This window comes from Gorilla gorilla, chromosome 11 (genome assembly GCF_029281585.2).
Source record: "Gorilla gorilla gorilla isolate KB3781 chromosome 11, NHGRI_mGorGor1-v2.1_pri, whole genome shotgun sequence".
Lineage (NCBI taxonomy): Eukaryota > Metazoa > Chordata > Mammalia > Primates > Hominidae > Gorilla > Gorilla gorilla.
The window spans coordinates 23,240,613-23,257,746 of NC_073235.2; the positions used below are offsets into that span (position 1 = coordinate 23,240,613).

The following is a 17,134-nucleotide window of genomic DNA, read 5'->3' on the forward strand; positions in this document are numbered from 1 at the left end:
CGCCTCCCAGGTTCAAGTGATTCTCCTGCCTCAGCCTCCCTAGTAGCTGGGATTACAGGCGCCTGCCACCATGCCCAGCTAATTTTTGTATTTTTAGTAAAGACAAGGTTCACCATGTTGGCCAGGCTGGTCTTGAACGCCTGACCTCAGGTGATCCACCCCTCAGCCTCCCAAAGTGCTGGGATTACAGGCATGAGCCACCGCCCCTGGCCAAGTATGATTTCAATTGAGTATATTCCTCACTTGAAAATCATTTGTAGAATTCTATTACCTTTCTGTCGTGGTATGTGCTAGCATGTTATTACACTGCCGCTAGTCATCTTCTGTTGAAAGATGGGTGGAAGCTTTGTAGTCCCTCAGTTACGTAGATTTCAAAATATGGAAATTTCCTTTGCACTTTTACTGAAGTTTGAAAACACTATTGGAAGCACAGTTTGAGGTTGGAAAATATATCTGCTGTAAATATTGTGTGGGAATGCAGATCTCACGGCTTTTAACTCTCCGCAGCACAGGAAGTACATAAAGTAGCTTGATATTACTCGTGATTCAAATGTTGTCATCAAAATGATTTTTCAGCCTTGTAAGTTTTGAATGTAAGTGGCTTTGCCTTTTAATTCTAAATTGAACTCATTGACTTAAATTCATGTAGAAACAGCAAGTTTGCAGCAAAATCTACTTTCTGAACCTGTTCAGTATTTGATGATAATAGTTAACAGAATGTTCTCACTCACAAATTTTAAATCTTGGCCCTGAACTCAGAAAGTCTAGGTAAATCTTTATCACTGCTAAGCCATCAAACTGCTGTGTGGTAGGCAGGGTGAGTCAGGATGTTCTGTTTCTATTTCTGTCAAAAATCCACGGAACTGCTGATGATGGCCAAGTCCATGGGAACAAATGAAGTGCACTGGTGACTACTGCTTCAATGACATGATAGGTTCATGTATTTTCTGAAAAGCACCTGCTGGTAATTCATGCAATGACTAGCCTTCAAATACCCTGTATTTTCACAAGTGGGAAATTTGTTCGACTAAGCCCTTTTCTACTATCTACGTATTTTTGCCGCTATCAGCTGTGGCCCAACTTGGCAAATCCCGCTTCAGGTTGTAATAAATTTCTCAACTTTGAAAACATTTTTGCTTACAGCTGCTCCACAGACTAATCAGAGGCTAACTGTTCAGTCACTTCCAGGGTGACTTCTAAGGTCCAATTTTCCTGGAACTGAGGAGGTTCCCAGAAAGTGGGACTTCCAGTGTTTAAGCCAGAAAGGTTCTGGGCAAACTGAAATAAACTGATCGCCCTAACACTTCCAACTCGGCAATGACTCTTTGAATGATCAACTAAGCAGTATTGGTAACACCTGTTAACCCCTCAGGAGCCAAGGAAAACGTTCAAAATCATTCGTCTTGTTTTAAAACTATTGATGTTGCTTCCTCAAGCAACTGTTTTCACCGAAAGGCCAACAGTTCTATTTTGGTGGCTCATGCCTGTAATCCCAACACTTTGGGATGAGGAGGGAAGACGGCTTAAGATCAGGAGTTCAAGACCAGCCCAGGCAATAAAGTGAGACGTCTCTACCAAAAATAGTTAATTGGGCATCATGGCGTGCGCCTGTGGTCCCAGCTACTTGGGAAACTGAGCGGGGAGGTTCACTTGAGCCTGGCAGGCAGAGGCTATAGCGAGTCATGATCATGCCACTGCACTCCAGCCTGGGCCACAGAGTGAGAGCCTGTCTCTAACAACAACAACTACAACATCAACAAGTTTATTTTCTCTGGCCACATTTCTTCTGCTGTTGGAATCAAACACAATTATCTCATCATTGCTAAATGGCTTTCCTTGCTTGGCTAACAAGCCACTTGGAAACTTACTTTAGTTACAGCCTCATTTTCCTGTCAAGAAATTGGGTGCTGATGCTCCATTTTATTTTAATTTTTTTGAGATGGAGTTTCGCTCGTTGCCCAGGCTGGAGTGCAATGGCACGGTCTCAGCTCACTGCAATCTCTGCCTCCCAGGTTCAAGTGATTCTTCTGCCTCAGCCTCCCGAGTAGCTGGGATTACAGGCGCCTGCCACCACGCCTGGCTAATTTTTTGTATTTTTCTTTTTTTGAGATGGAGTTTGTTCTTGGTGCCCAGGCTGCAGTGCAGTGGTGATCTCGGCTCACTGCAACCTCCACCTCCCGGGTTCAAGCGATTCTCCTGCCTCAGCCTCCTGAGTAGCTGCAATTACAGGTGCCGGCCACCAAGCCTGGCTAATTTTTTGTATTTTTGGTGTTTATTTTTTTTGAGATGGAGTCTCACTCTGTTTCCCAAGCTTGAGTGCAGTGGCACGACCTCGGATCACCGCAATGTCTGCCTCCGGGGTTCAAACAATTCTCCTGCCTCAGCCTCCTGAGTAGCTGGGACTACAGGAGCCCGCCACCACACCCGGCTAATTTTTTGTATTTTTAGTAGAGACGGGGGTTTCACCATGTTAGCCAGGATGGTCTTGATCTCTTGACCTCGTGATCTGCCTGCCTCGGCCTCCCAAAGTGCTAGGATTACAGGCGTTGAGTCACTGTGCCCAGCCCAGTTTCTTGTATTTTTAGTAGAGATGAGGTTTCACCATGTTGGCTAGGCTAGTCTCGAACTCCTGACCTCAGGTGATATGCCTGCCTTGGCCTCCCAAAGTACTGGGATTAACAGGTGTGGGCCACCGCACCCAGCTGATACTCCATTTTAAACATCCAAGTCTTCTGATGCTTTCCTATGAGTTGGGACTACTCCAACGATGAAATGCACAATCTGTAGTGCGTCCAGCAGCAGCGCTAAGCAGAGGACCACATATGGTCTGTTACAACTGAGTTCCTATAGCAGAAAAGTAGCCGCAGACAGCATATACACATAAGTGTGGCTGCACTCCAGTAAGTCTTTATTTACATACACTGAAATGTGAATTCTCTATCATTTTCATGTGCTGTACTTTCTCCCCAACCACTTCAAGAAATAGGCTTTGCTGCATTAAAGTGAGATTTTAGAATTCATATTAGCAGTCTCATACCACAATCAGCCAGGGCTACAATTTCCAGTCACAGTGACCAGTTGCCTTGGCTTTGGCCACACTGTATTCCAAACGATAGTAATGGAAAAACCCGTTCTGAACTTGTGTCTACTTCATTCATTCGCCATTCAAAGGCCATTTCTGTGGCATCTAGTCACTCGACACTCCATCTTATGGCCAATACACAGCTTGTGAAATGTCGGACTCCAACCAAAACTTGTCTGTGGACTAATTCTTTTTTTCCTTTATAGCTTTTTGTCTGATTATATATAATAGCAACAAAAACCTCATTAATTTTTAAAAATTAAGAAAGCGAAAAATGGCTGGCCTGGTGGCTCATGCTAGTAATCCCAGCACTTTAGGAGGCTGAGGCAAGAGGATCGTTTGACCCTGGGAATTCAAGAACACTGTGGGCAACATAGCAAGACCCGTTTCAATGAAAAAAACAAAAAAGAGACAGGGAAAAACCTAATTAGATAACTGAATTAATTTTGATATATACTTTTCCATTAAAAAAATTTTTTTTACAAAAAATGTCTACAGCTGGCTGGGCGTGGTGGCTCATGCCTGTAATCCCAGCACTTTGGGAGGCCGAGGCGGGTGGATCACTTGAGGTCAGGAGTTCGAGACCAGCCTGGCCAACATGGTGAAATCCTGTCTCTAATAATACAAAAATCAGTTGGGCGTGGTGGTGCATGCCTGTAATCCCAAGTATTCGGGAGACCGAGGCAGGAGAATCACTTGAACCAGGGAGGTAGAGCTTGCAGTGAGCAGAGATTGTGCAACTGCAGTCTAGCCTGGGTAACACTGAGTGAGACTCCGTCTCTAAACAAACAAATAAGGGGGGCGGCAGGTGGCTGTTCAGGAAGGGAGAAATACTCAGTTCATCTTGCCATGTACATGTATGTGTTTGAATGCACATGCCCCTTAAGATCAAACGCAACAGACTTATGTCTTCACATGGAGAACCTTATCTGACGCTTTCCCAGGGGAAACCAGACAGATGTCCAGATCCACGAAGCTCAGAGATGGTTCAAATAGGGCATTATTTAACAAATACATACTAAATCTTCTATGTGACAGGAACCATTCTAGAGATCTAATCTGCTTTTTGCATGTACTTAAAACCAACTCTATTTTGCATCATAACACCTAGCCCTGTATCGTATTAAAGACTTAAGAAATGCTAGATGAAAGAATGCTTAGTGGCAATGAATTAAAAAAAAAAATCTTTTTTAAGAGAGTGATAATGAATTTTTTTTGGTTTGTTTTTTGAGATGGAGTTTCACTCTTGTTGCCCAGCCTGCAGTGCAATGGTGCGATCTTGGCTCACTGCAACTTCCGCCTCCTGGGTTCAACTAATTCTCCTGCCTCCGCCTCCTGAGTAGCTGGGATTACAGGCATGCGCCACCACGGACGGCTAATTTTGTATTTTTAGTAGAGACGGGGTTCCTCCATGTTGGTCAGGCCGGGATTACAGGCGTGAGACACCGCACCCAGCTTTTTTTCTTAAGAGACAGGGTCTTGCTCTGTCACTCTGGCTGGAGTGCAATGGTGCAACTATAGGTCACTGTAGCCTCAAACTCCTGGGTTCAGTGATCCTTTTGCCTCAGTATCCTAAGTAGGTGGGACTATAGGCATGTGTCACCATGCCCACCTCTTTTTTTTTTTTTTTTTTTGAGACAGAGTCTCCTCTGTCACCAGGCTGGAGTGCGGTGGCGCGATCTTGGCCCACTGCAACCTCCGCCTCCCGGGTTCACGCCATTCTCCTGCCTCAGCCTCCCAAGCAGCTGGGACTACAGGTACCTGCCACCACGCCCATTTAATTTTTGTATTTTTAGTAGAGATGGGGTTTCACCATGTTGGCCAGGATGGTCTTGATTTCTTGACCTCATGATCCACCCGCCTCGGCCTCCCAAAGTACTGGGATTACAGAAGCAAGCTACCGTGCCTGGCTTCATTTTTAAAATTTTTTTGTAAAAGAGGCTCTCATCATGTTGCCCAGGCTGGTCTCCAACTCCTAGCCTTAAGTGATCCTCCTGCCTCAGCCTCCCAAAGTGCTGGGATTACAGGCACAAGCTACTACATCTGATGGCAATGTTTTTAATGAGTCTGAATTCATTAATGAACGGGAAAATTTATTATTTTTTCCCAATGACTCCCAAGTCCTACTCGCAAACAAATAAATTGTAGAAAAAAAGTTTAATTGCTGGTTATTGTTTGAATCTTGAAATGCAATTCTTCACTGATGATACTGGTATAAAATGGTGGTTATCAATTCATGCTAGCACAACCAAAACTAATTTAACATTATTGGTAAAAATGAGTCATTTTTGAATCTCTATTAAAATCTGAACACATAAACAAATCTGTGCTAACACTGGAACTGCCTTCTCACTCTACATATAATTAAACTTCCAGCTTCAACCATCTGATGTTGAAATCTAAAGCACCCCCATGAGTTAAATGTCCCCGACAAACCATGTAGGTGGACAAACAAGATTGGTGGTCTTTAATTGCTGGCGACAGAAAAGGCTGCAGTTTAGTACTTAAACCTGCAGTTAGTGGTCAACTTTCTATCCAGGCAGAGTAAACTAAGGAGAGCTATGAAATATCAAAAGAAAACTAGAGGCCAGGACAAAGAGGCAATGTCAGCCAAGCCACTGCAAGCTGGTATGCACCCCTGTATTTCAGCCAAGGGCAGGCAATCCAAAATTACACACTGCTTTCCTTAACTTGACCAAACAGTGTATTTTTCCTCTGAAAATCTTGTCAAAGGTTGTATTTCATTGTACCTAGTGAAATACAAAGTCCACTCTCATAAAAATATATTTTTCAAAAGAAATATAATACATTGAAAATCACTGATTGCTTCTTCTTCGTCTTTTTTTCCGTGAATGTGTAGGTGTTTGAGTCTCTTGTATTTCTTCTTTTACACAGGATATGGGCTGTTTGAAAACTATTTCATCATCTTTATCATCATCATTCAGTTCAGCCACTTGAGATTTTCGCCTCTCCAAAAACGTTGGTGTACAAACTGGTGTGGGGCCCTGGATTCAACAAGATTATAATACATAAATGTAAAACATGATTATGACTTTACCCAAAAATATCATCTCTCCTCTATTTTTACAAGTTGTGCCCCATTATTTTAGCTCTGTTACCATCTTTTGGTGATACTATTGCAAAGAATAAAGAACTCAGATGCTTATCAAACTTGGTACAGAAATTCACAATTAACAAATATAGCATGTTCCATTATAAGGTTTTAGGCAGAAAATTGCTAAATCAACAATAAAGATCTACCAAATGTCACAATATTTAATTTGAAATCTTAAAATGAGAGGAGCAGAAACTGCTTTTCCTCCTTCAAATTATTTCTATAATATCTGGTGTCTGGAGTATTGAAAACCATTTTACCTGGCTATCCACAGTCTTCTCAGGAGTGTCAAGAGTACCTGAAACTTTTTTCTTCTTCTTACGTAAAACCTTAAAATAAATTTTAAAACACATCAATTTGAATATTGATCAGCTATAGCAGTCTTGAATATGTTTTCCTACTTATCCTTCTCTAATATCTTGCATGTAAAATGATAAAAAACATTTTACCTGGCCTTTTGTAGACATCTGATGATTAGTTTTTGAAATACTTTCCGTTTTCTGTAAAATCTTTAATAAAGAAGTTAGAAATTGACAGTCTCATATCTTTTCTTTCTCAACTTAGCATTAGATCCTCATATATATTATCAGTAAATCCTCCCTAAATGACAAGAGCATTTCAATTTAAAAAATCAAAACTCATAAATACAGTGAATTATCTCAAGTAAAGGGCAAAACTAGGAAAAACCCAGTAGAGGAATTGACAGAGCTGCAGAGGTTGAAGGGAAGGCCAAAACCTGGAGCTCACTGATTCACAGAATCCTGAATTCAGGAGGGTGGAAGCAGGAAGAATGTGCAAAGGCAGGCCACCCCCATCTCCTAAGTCACAAACAGGGTACAGGAAAAGCAGTGCTTGCGTGCCTCTTTTCAAGTTTCACTGTCTCAGTTCCCAAATGGTTCACAAGAGTACCAGGGCCTAAGGCCTTGGCGAAATATTCTAATACTATTAAAGACAGTATTTGGGATTTGGGCAAAAAATTAACCATCGAGAATTGAGGCAAAGGAGGGTAACACGGTCATCTAGTTTCTGGATAAAGTTAAAAACCTAGTAAATTGGCTGGGCGCAGTGGCTCACGCCTACAATCCCAGCACTTTGGGAGGCCGAGGTGGGTGGATCATGAGGTCAGGAGTTCGAGACCAGCCTAGCTAACATGGTGAAACCCTATCTCTACTAAAAAAAAATACAAAAAATTAGCTGGGTGTGGTGGTGTGTGCCTGTAGTCCCAGCTACTCGTGGGGGCTGAGGCAGGAGAATTGCTTGAACCTGGGTGGCGGAGGTTGCAGTGAGCCGAGATAGTGCCACTGCACTCCAGCCTGGGCAACAGAGGGAGACTCCATCTCAAAAAAAAAAAAAAAAAAGAAAAGAAAAGAATGAGACCTTTACCTATACTAGCCATACCATAATAAGCTTCATTCTTGATCTATAATAAAAGACATAGCTCTCCTCACTGTGACAGATGGAGGAAAGGGTCAGTGTTTTGGTATCTACTTATAGCATACAGTAAACCAAAGACTTAATTCTGGCAGTGTCACCTCTGAATGACAATCTTTTTCTTTTTTAGCGATATGGTCTTGCTCTGTTGCTGAGGCTGGAGTGCAATGGTACAATCACAGTTCACTGCAAACTTTAAATCCTAGGCTCAGGAGATCCTGTTGCCTCAGCCTCCTGAGTAGCAAGGACTACAGGCACACACTACCTCAACTGGCTAATAAATGGCAATCTAAGAGTATTACAGTCTTTAGTTAAATAGTGGGTTTACTTCAGTAACTTAAAACAGAACATGTATGTTAAACAGATCAGATTATCTCCTTAAAAGAAGTTTCCTTTTCTGTGTAATGGAAATAACAGAATCTGGTCTCATAATGTTTTAGGAAGAACCTACAACGGAATGTTTCAAAAGTTTAGTCAGGCCAGTCATGGTGGCTCACACCTGTAATCCCAGCACTTTTGGAGGCTGAGGTGGATGGATCACCTGAGGTCAAGAGTTCGAGACCAGACTGACCAACATGGCGAAACCCCATTTCTACTAAAAATACAAAAAATTAGCCAGGTATGGTGGTGCGCACCTGTAATCTCAGCTACTCATGAGGGTGAGGCAGGAGAATCGCTTGAACCTGGGAGGTGGAAGTTACAATGAACTGAGATTGTGCCACTGCACTCCAGCCTGCCTGGGCAACACAGCAAGACTCTGTCTCAAAAAACAAAACAAAACAAAACAAAAAAAGGCCGGGTGCAGTGGCTCACGCCTGTAATCCCAGCACTTTGGGAGGCCGAGGCGGGCGGATCACCTGAGGTCAGCAGTTCAAGACCAGCCTGACCAACATGGCGAAACCCCATCTCTACTAAAAATACAAAATTAGCCAGGGTGGTGGTGCATGCCTGTAATGCCAGCTACTCGGGAGGCTGAAGCAGAAGAATTGCTTGAACCCCGGAGGCGGAGGTTGCGGTGAGCCAAGATCACACCGTCGCACTCCAGCCTGGGCAACAAGGGCGAAACTCCATCTCAAAAAAGAAAAAAAAGTTTAGTCAAAAAACTGGCTGGGCACGTGGCTCATGCCTATTATCCCAACACTTTGGGACACTGAGGTGGGTGGATCGCCTGAGGTCAGGAGTTCGAGACCAGCCTGGCCAATGTGGAGAAACCCTGTCTCTACTAAAAATACAAAAATTAGCCAGGCATGGTGGTGTGCGCCTGTAATCCCAACTACTTGGGAGGCTAGAGGCAGGAGAATCGCTTGAACCCAGGATGTGGAAGTTGCAGTGAGCCAAGATTGTGATAAGCGCTAGGCTAGGTACTTTACAAGGTACAAAGCTGCCCCCTCCCCTCCCCACAACAAACCACAAAAAAGATTTCACGAATATTTACCAAAGAAGGAAAATCATAATCAATTCCTTTTTTAGCTAATTTCTTCCTGAGTAATCTTTCTTTCTTTTTAAATCGCTCCTCCATCCGTAGCTTTTGTGTTAGTGTCCGATTCCGATTATACCGTTTCACTGATGGATATGATGGCTGCTTAAATGGAATATTCCAGTCTTTAAAGAGTTCTTTATGTACTTTTTCAGGTGGCATAAAATGACCTATTTTTAAAAAGAGAAAAACATAAAGGTATTTTAATGTTAACTTTAGAATCTCCGCAGTGCCATTCCTCACACAACAAAATGATATGGCTGGGTACAGTGGCTCACACCTGTAATCCCAGCTTCTCTCACAGCAATGCGAAGTGAATAGAGAGACACGACCTGGGCAGCCTTGTCAGCTGTGAACTTGGGTACCTAAGACGGCCACATGCCACCATGGGCACAGGGAAGCCAGAAACTTCGCTTTGCCTCCCAAGGGCAGCAGGATCTGGACAGGGATGCTCTCTGCACCCTATGGACTGCAGGGTAGGGGGCTGCACTGGCTCCTTTCTGCAGGATAAACTACTCATCTGGTGCTGTCACTCCTCCACTCCCTCTGGCTTCTCTCGTGTGGAAGAGCTACAGCCATTGCCATTTAGACAGATTTTGCAACGGGATTCCTGACCTTTGATGCTATCCCCACTGCCCTCAGGATAAATTCGGAACTCCCTGACTTAGAAGGCCTTCAGTAACCTGAACTGAAGCCTCTTCTTGTTCCTTCATCTCTTGCTACCTTTCCTCACATTCTCTCACAGCCGAATGGTTAGGCATCACTGGTTTGGCATTCACTGTCCCTCAGCCAGGAATGGTCTGTCTTCACTCCTGTCCCCTTCACCTGGCTCACTCCTGTTTAGTCTTCAGGTTTCAATGTCAATTATACTTCCTTAGAGAAGCCTTTCACAGCCCATAAGGATGGGTTAGCTGCTCCTCCCCTGTGTCCCCAAGGTAACTTGTCCAGTTCCATTTAGGGTAAAAACAGCTCTCAGGCTAGGAGATTTTAAAATTCCAATTAGAATCTGCCTGCAACATACACTGAAATCCTTGCACCATTCTGTAAGACTCATCCCAGAGATGAAGTGGCATGTCCAAGCAGCTAGGCAAGCTGCCCTTCCCACCACAGTCACCCACCAGCAGCAGGCACCCAGGCAACCCTGCGGTAAGACAGGAGCACTTACACTCCAGGAGTCTTTCACCAAACAGGTAGTTGTTCATTGTTTCAGCAACTATTTTGGCAACATCCTCAGACTCAAACTCCACAAATGCATAGCCTTTGCTATTTCCAGTCTGCAACAGAGAAACCACCACAAAAAGTAGAACAATTAAATTTGAATGCATCATCAAATTCCTAAAATGCCATTATTTTAAATAATGTATATTAGCCCCTTATCAAATATTACGTATGACACGCTTAATTCTAACTTCAATTCACATATTCTGGGGACTGTTATGGGAAAAAGAAAAGATGCACGAATCTGAACACACAGCTATTTTCTGGTATTCTTGGGATTTTGGTTACATATGATAAATACACAATTCCTATGGCTGGAATTTATTCAGTAACAACACTCCGTGATATTAAAAAAGTCTTCAACTTAAAAGTCACATGGCTTAACAGTGGGAATCAGGAGGCTCATTTCCAGCACCAGTTGTGTCAATAACAAGCAACTTGGACACTTCCACAACTGAGTCTCAGCTTAATTATCTTCAACAGGTGGATTCTGGGAAAAATTTAAATCCCTCAAAATCCATTTATAATCCCAACACTCAAAAGAGAGGGGAAGGCCAGGCGCGGTGGCTCACCCCTGCAATCCCAGCACTTTGGGAGGCCGAGGGTGGATCATCTGAGGTGAGGAGTTCAAGACCAGCCTGGTCAACACGGTGAAACCCCTCTCTACTAAAAATACAAAATATTCACTTTGGGAGGCCAAGGAGGGTGGATCTCAAGGTCAGGGGTTTGAGACCAGCCTGCCCAACATGGTGAAACCCCATCTCTACTAAAAATACAAAAAATTAGCTGGGCATGGTGACATGTACCTGTAATCCCAGCTACTCGGGAGGCTGAGCCAGAAGAATCACTTGAACCTGAGAGGCAGAGGTTGTAGTGAGCTGAGATCGCGCCACTGCACTCCAGCCTGGGCAACAGAATAAGACTCCATCTCAAAAAAGAAAAACTAGGCCAAGAGGGGTGGCTCATGCCTGTAATCCCAGCACTCTGGGAGGCCGAGGTGGGTGGATCACCTGAGGTGAGGAGTTCGAGACCAGCCTGGCCAAAATGGTGAAACCAAGTCTCTACTAAAAATACAAAAATTAGGCCGGGCACAGTGGCTCACACCTGTAATCCCCGCACTTTGGGAGGCCGAGGCAGGCGGATCACCTGACATCGGGAGTTCAAAATCATCCTGACCAATATGGTGAAACCCCATCTCTACTAAAAATACAAAAATTAGCTGGGCGTGATGGTGCGTGCCTATAATCCCAGCTATTCAGGAGGCTGAGGCAGGAGAATCACTTGAGTCCGAGAGGCTGAGGTTGCAGTGAGCCAAGACTGTGCCACTGCACTCCAGCCTGGGCAACAGAGTGAGACTCCATTTAAAAAAAAAAAAAAAAAATTAGCCAGGCATGGTGGCAGGCACCTATAATCCCAGCTACTCGGGAGGCTGGAGCAGGAGAATCACTTGAATCCGGGAGGCGGACATCGCAGTCAGCTGAGGAACTGTGCCACTGCACTCCAGCCTGGGCGACAGAGTGAGACTCCGTCGCAAACAAAACAAAACCAAAACCAAAAAAAAAAAAAATGAATAGAATGAAATAGAAAATCAGCGCATCACACAAAACAAGTTTAAATATTGTCTCATTTGGCTTTTATTTCAGTTATGCTTACATGCATGTGTATATGTGCTGGTTTGTGCTGTAAAACTTCTTTTTTTAAAACCCTCATCTTCTTTGTGATGGTAAAAACTTACTTCTTATTGTGAGCCAAAGTCTGCAAAATACTCTTCTAGAAAATTCTGCCTATACCTGTACAAAGATTGTTCCTAGCAGCTTAATCTAAAGAGTTAAAAATATTAAAAAACCTAATGTTCGGGCTGGGCACAGTGGCTCGCTCATGCTTGTAATCCCAGTACCTTGGGAGGCGGAGGTGGGCGGATCATCTGAGGTCAGGAGTTCGAGACCAGCCTGGCCAAAACATGGTGAAACACTGTTTCTACTAAAAATACAAAAATTAGCCAGGTGCAGTGGCCGGTACCTGTAATCCCAGCCACTCAGGAGGGTGAGGAAAGAGAATCACTTGAATCTGGGAGGCGGAGGTTGCAGTGAGCCGAGATCGCCCCCCAAAACAAAACCTGATGTTCAATAGGAGGGTGGATAAACTTTAGTAACCTAAGTAATGAGCAATGATGATAACAAAGGCAATAGAATTACACGGATAAAGCTCAGATTATTGAATAAAAAAATTCAGCTGAAGAATGATAGAATAATATAATTTTAAAATAATACTATATGTACATTTATATATGTACACATATGTATTCTAGTACATATATATATAGTAAAAACTTATAAACATATATAGCAATGAAAACTGAATTTGTGGCCGGGTGCAGTGGCTCACGCCTGTAATCTCAGCACTTTGGGAGGCCGAGGCGGGAGGATCACAAGGTCAGGAGTTCGAGACCAGCCTGGCCAACATAGTGAAACCCCGTCTCTAGTAAAACACACAAAAAATTAGCCAGGCATGGTGGCAGGCGCCTGTAATCCCAGCTACTTGGGAAGGTGACGCAAGGAGAATTGCTTGAACCCGGGAAGCGGAGGTTGCAGTGAGCTGAGATTGTACCACTGCACTCCAGCCCGGGCGACAGTGCAAGCCTCAGTCTCAAAAAAAAGAAAACTGAATTTGTGAATTTAATTCCCTAATTAAAGAAGTTGAAGAGCACTGGGAAGGGTACAAAAGGGACCTCAATTCTACCTACAATCTATCTTTAGGACAACTAACAGATGATGGATGCGCACCCTATCCCCACATGCTAAATCAAATAGGTGTCTATGGCTACAACCAATTCAAGTTTATGTGCGGGGAAAGAAAAGAAAGTGGGTCACTCCTCTACTATTGAAACAAGCTATGTAAAGCGTTTTCTCATTAGAAGGCAGGTATGACACAAATAGTAATTATACTTACATAGTGTTTATTGTGTACCAAGCAATACTCTAAAGACTTTATATTTAACCTTTGACTAAATACTCCCAGGAAGTTCTACTTATAAGTTTTACTTACTTATATTTAACAGATCACAACACTGAAGCATGGTAAGGTCATATCACTCTAACTAGTAAGGTGTAGAGCCTGACCCCAAACCTCAGCAGTCCAACTCCAGAGTCCTCATCTTTAACTATTCACTATATAAACCTTTGCTATTATAAGGATGCTTGTACCAAAGGCTAACACAAGAAGATGTATAAACCTGGGCCTCATACTGAAGTTCATTTACCAGGACTGTCAATTTAATGTAAGGATTTGGAGAAATGTAAAAAACAAACTTTTACAATAATACTGATTTTGCTCCTGTAGCTGTTTCAGATTCTAAACCTCCTCCACTCTCCTTTTTGGAATGAAATCTGATAAGCAATAATGTATGCGTGAACGTGCTCTTTAATGTCAAGGATAATACACATTTGAAAAACAAAACATTAAATCCAACTGCAAAAATCTTACCCTTTTACTTCTGGACAGCCTGAACCGTGTCACAGTGCCAAACTGGGAGAAATATGAAAAGATCTGGGTTTCGTCAAGTAGGTTAGGTAGGTGGCGCACATAGACTACTCCAGGAGTAAGTTGTTCTTGTTTTTTTCGCTGAAGACGTAAAGACCAGGTAAATTAAATATATAAATAAGAAAATCACATTGTAACAAAACCCCTAGCCCTCGGCCCAAGAACCTATTCTGCATTTCCACTTACCACAGTAGTAATTAAAGAACTGGCTGTTTAGTGTTTCTCTCCCCACAAAGGCCATGGTCAAGCAGTAGTCAACTATCTTTCCAGCCTGGCATCCCAGCACCCAGTATAATATTAGTGCTCAATAACTATGTCAATCAACGGATAAGCAAGGACATCTTTGAACAAGCCATTTTAGATCTTCTGCCCAGAGAACTCTACATAAACGTAGGCTTCAATTTGGTATGCGTATTTACTGTTTACTCGCACTTCATCGAAAAATTTTCGATACGCTTGTTAACTCTCGCGGTACAGATTAGCCTTTCAACGTCTCAGTCATCATAGCCTTACCTCTGTAACAAGAACGTCTAAGTTTTCCTGTGTATTTTATGCTAAAAACCACAGAAAGTATAAGCGATGTCAGGGGCCCTAGTCAGCAAGTGGAACCTGGCAAATACTCTATTTTAATAACTCCCAGTTCACCAACCCGGCATACAAACTTCCCGAATGTGTTAAGTCTGGGGCTCCCATTTTTGGGGGAAACGCGGAAGCGTGACAGCTCTAACCCGGAGATAACCTGTGGTATAGGAGCCTATTCCCTCCAGCTGGTTCTTTCTACTGCTTCTGTCACCCCAATACTTCCCCGTTACCCTCCACATGAAGGCTCCAGGGCCTCAGCGGCCAAACCCCTCCATCATTTACCGACCAGCGTAAACCCTTTCGTCTCGGAAACCGTGGCCTGCAAGCTTAAGAGGTCGGTCCCTGATTCGGTCGAATCCACCTGGGAGACCCTGGAGGTAATGAAGGCGGGCGCGAAGGCAAGGGGCGCCCGGGCCGGAAACCGTGCAACCCCAGATACCCCCTAGACCCGGTCCATCGCCCCCGCTCGCAGCCTGGGCCAGGGTGCCTGCTCACCTGGGTTATGCGCTTGCGAACCTGCGCCACCTCCTTTTGAAACTCGACATCTTCCTGCGGATTAAGCGACAGGATTGGCCCAGCCGGGCCAGAAAAAGTCGCCATGCCAAAAGCCGCCGACGCTAACCACGCGGCGCTCCCGGAAACGTCGGGCTCCCAGCTCCCCCGAGGCGGAAGTAGAGGCAGGACAGGGACGCGGCGAAGCGCTAAGGCGAGGCGAGGCGTGGCGAGGGGCGGGGAGGGCCAGGAGTCGGGCCCGGGGTTGGAGCAGGAGTTGCCCGGAGAAGCGGGGGCGGGGCAGGGGATGTGGCGAGGCGCGGGGCGGGGCATAAATTGCGCCGAGGGGCGAGGGCGGGGCACGAGGTCGTGCCGAGAGACTGGGAGAGGCGTGAGTCGCGCGGAGGCGCGACACGGGGCGTGACGAGGAGCGGAGGGCGGGGCGTGAGTAGCGCCGAGGCGCGGGGGCGGGGCGGGGGGGCGTGCCGAGGCGCGGCAGCGGGGTCTGGGGCTGGGGCTGGGCCGTGGGGAGCTCCCGCACCCTCGGCTGTCGGGGCGCCGGTTGGCTTCGCTTAAGAGTGCCTGAAACAATTACGTTCACGCCTACTTTCAAAAAAGGTCTAAAATAAATTCCAAAACAGTACCTGCGTCCTTGAGATGCTGCTCTCATTCCTCAATTTGCTTATTATTATTTTTGAGACAGAGTTTCGCTTTGGTTGCCCAGGCTGGAGTGCAATGGCGCAATCTCGGCTCACTGCAACTTCCAACTTCTGCCTCCCGGGTTCAAGCGATTCTCCTGCCTCAGTCTTCCGAGTAGCTGATTACAGGCGCCCACCACCACTCCCAGCTTAATTTGTATGTTTAGTAGAAACGGGGTTTCACCATGTTGGCCAGGCTGGTCTCGAACTCCTGACCTCAGGTGATCCACCCGTCTCAGCCTCCCAAAGTACTGAGATAACAGGCGTGAGCCACCGCGCCCGGCCCTAATTTGGTTATTCTTTCACTCACTTGTGTGTGAGCTCTCCTGTGTGGCCCCGTCCGTCCGCGACCGTTGGAGAACTTACAGCCTGAGGGCAGCATGGCTGCTTTAAGAGACCGAAGAGGCTTGTTGGGGAGAGGCACACTGGGTGGCGCAGGAGGGTCCCCCTTAGGAGGTGGCGTTAGCACCGAGGCCTGAAGGCTAAAGAGCGGGGTGTGGAGAACTGAGCGCCTGCCGTCCGCTGGACCGGACAGGCCTGCACAGTGTTCCTAGGTCTAAAAAGAAGGACGCGGCAGTGGGGTTGGAGCCCAGCACAGGAGGGAAGAGCTGCGAGGCGGCAGGCTGGAGCCCCATGACTGTGTGTCAAAGTATGAAACTGGGGCTTTGTTGTAAATGCGAGGGGATGGGCGGGTTTAAAACGAGGCTGTGGCTGTTTGCATCTTTCTTTTCTTTTTTTTTGAGACGGAGTCTTGTTCTGTCGTCCAGGTTGGAGTGCAGTGGCGCGATTTTGGCTCACTCACTGCAACCTCCGCCTTCTGGGTTCAAGCAATTCTCCTTCCTCAGCCTCCCGACTAGCTGGGACTACAGGTGCGCACCACTACTCCCGGCTAATTTTTGTATTTTTAGTAGAAACGAGGGTTCGCCATTTTGGCCAGGCTGGTCGAGAACCCCTGACCTTAAGTGATCTACCCGCCTCGGCCTCCCAAAGTGCTGGGATTGCAGGCGTGAGCCACCGCACCTGGCCTGTTTGTACCTTTCAAATACTATTATACTAGTGAGTAACTGAGTGGAGAGGAAGGGTGGGGAGTGGATTGCCGAGGAAGCAGGGAGGTGAGGCGAGAGCGACAGATCAAGCACAGCTGGTGTCAGGGGATAGCTGCGGCCGTGTTCTGGAAGCCGTGAAGGCGGCCCAGGGTGTGTGTGCCCGAAGAGTGGCCTGTGGGCCTGAGGTGGAGGCCCTGGGAGGGAGTGCCAAGCGAGACCAGCCCACTTCCTCTGACAGACGTGCCTGCCACGCTCACAGTCTTCGCCTCCTTCACCCCTGCACCCTCCAGCTCAGCCCCACCGTCACCCCCAAGGGGGCATCCCTGACCCTGTAGCAAAGTCAGTTCTTCCAGTTAAGCGCTGTCTTCCCATTGTGTTTTCATGGGTAGGCTGGATTTTCGGGAGTGAGCGAGCAAGAGCAATTTGATTCTTTTTCGGGGCTGCCCCTTTCCA

The 17,134-nt window shown here is 45.6% G+C and overlaps 1 protein-coding gene across 2 annotated transcripts; it reads right to left on the bottom strand.

The window, feature by feature from the left end:
- Nucleotides 1–5,220: 5,220 nt before the first annotated feature.
- NIFK (nucleolar protein interacting with the FHA domain of MKI67) lies at nucleotides 5,221–15,356 on the bottom strand. Of its 2 annotated transcripts, XM_004031720.5 has the most exons (7): nucleotides 14,941–15,356; nucleotides 13,807–13,944; nucleotides 10,271–10,379; nucleotides 9,064–9,275; nucleotides 6,647–6,706; nucleotides 6,458–6,526; nucleotides 5,221–6,087 (listed from the first exon to the last, which is right to left on the bottom strand). In XM_004031720.5, exons 1-7 carry the CDS (start codon nucleotides 15,268–15,270, stop codon nucleotides 5,899–5,901), a joined length of 1,107 nt encoding a protein of 368 aa, XP_004031768.2. In that variant the 5' UTR covers nucleotides 15,271–15,356; the 3' UTR covers nucleotides 5,221–5,898. The 2 variants fall into 2 exon arrangements, with proteins under 2 accessions (XP_004031768.2, XP_018878283.2); XM_019022738.4 differs by lacking the exon at nucleotides 6,647–6,706.
- Between the last annotated feature and the right edge of the window lie 1,778 nt (nucleotides 15,357–17,134).

Coding starts and splice junctions, on each gene's coding strand:
- NIFK (XM_004031720.5), bottom strand. CDS start 15,270: ATGCCCCGCCCCGCGCCTCGCCACATCCCCTGCCCCGCCCCCGCTTCT. Junction 10,380..13,806: donor GGCTGTCCAGAAGTAAAAGG/GTAAGATTTTTG, acceptor TCTCTGTTGCAG/ACTGGAAATAGCAAAGGCTA. Junction 9,276..10,270: donor TGGTGAAAGACTCCTGGAGT/GTAAGTGCTCCT, acceptor TTTTAAAAATAG/GTCATTTTATGCCACCTGAA.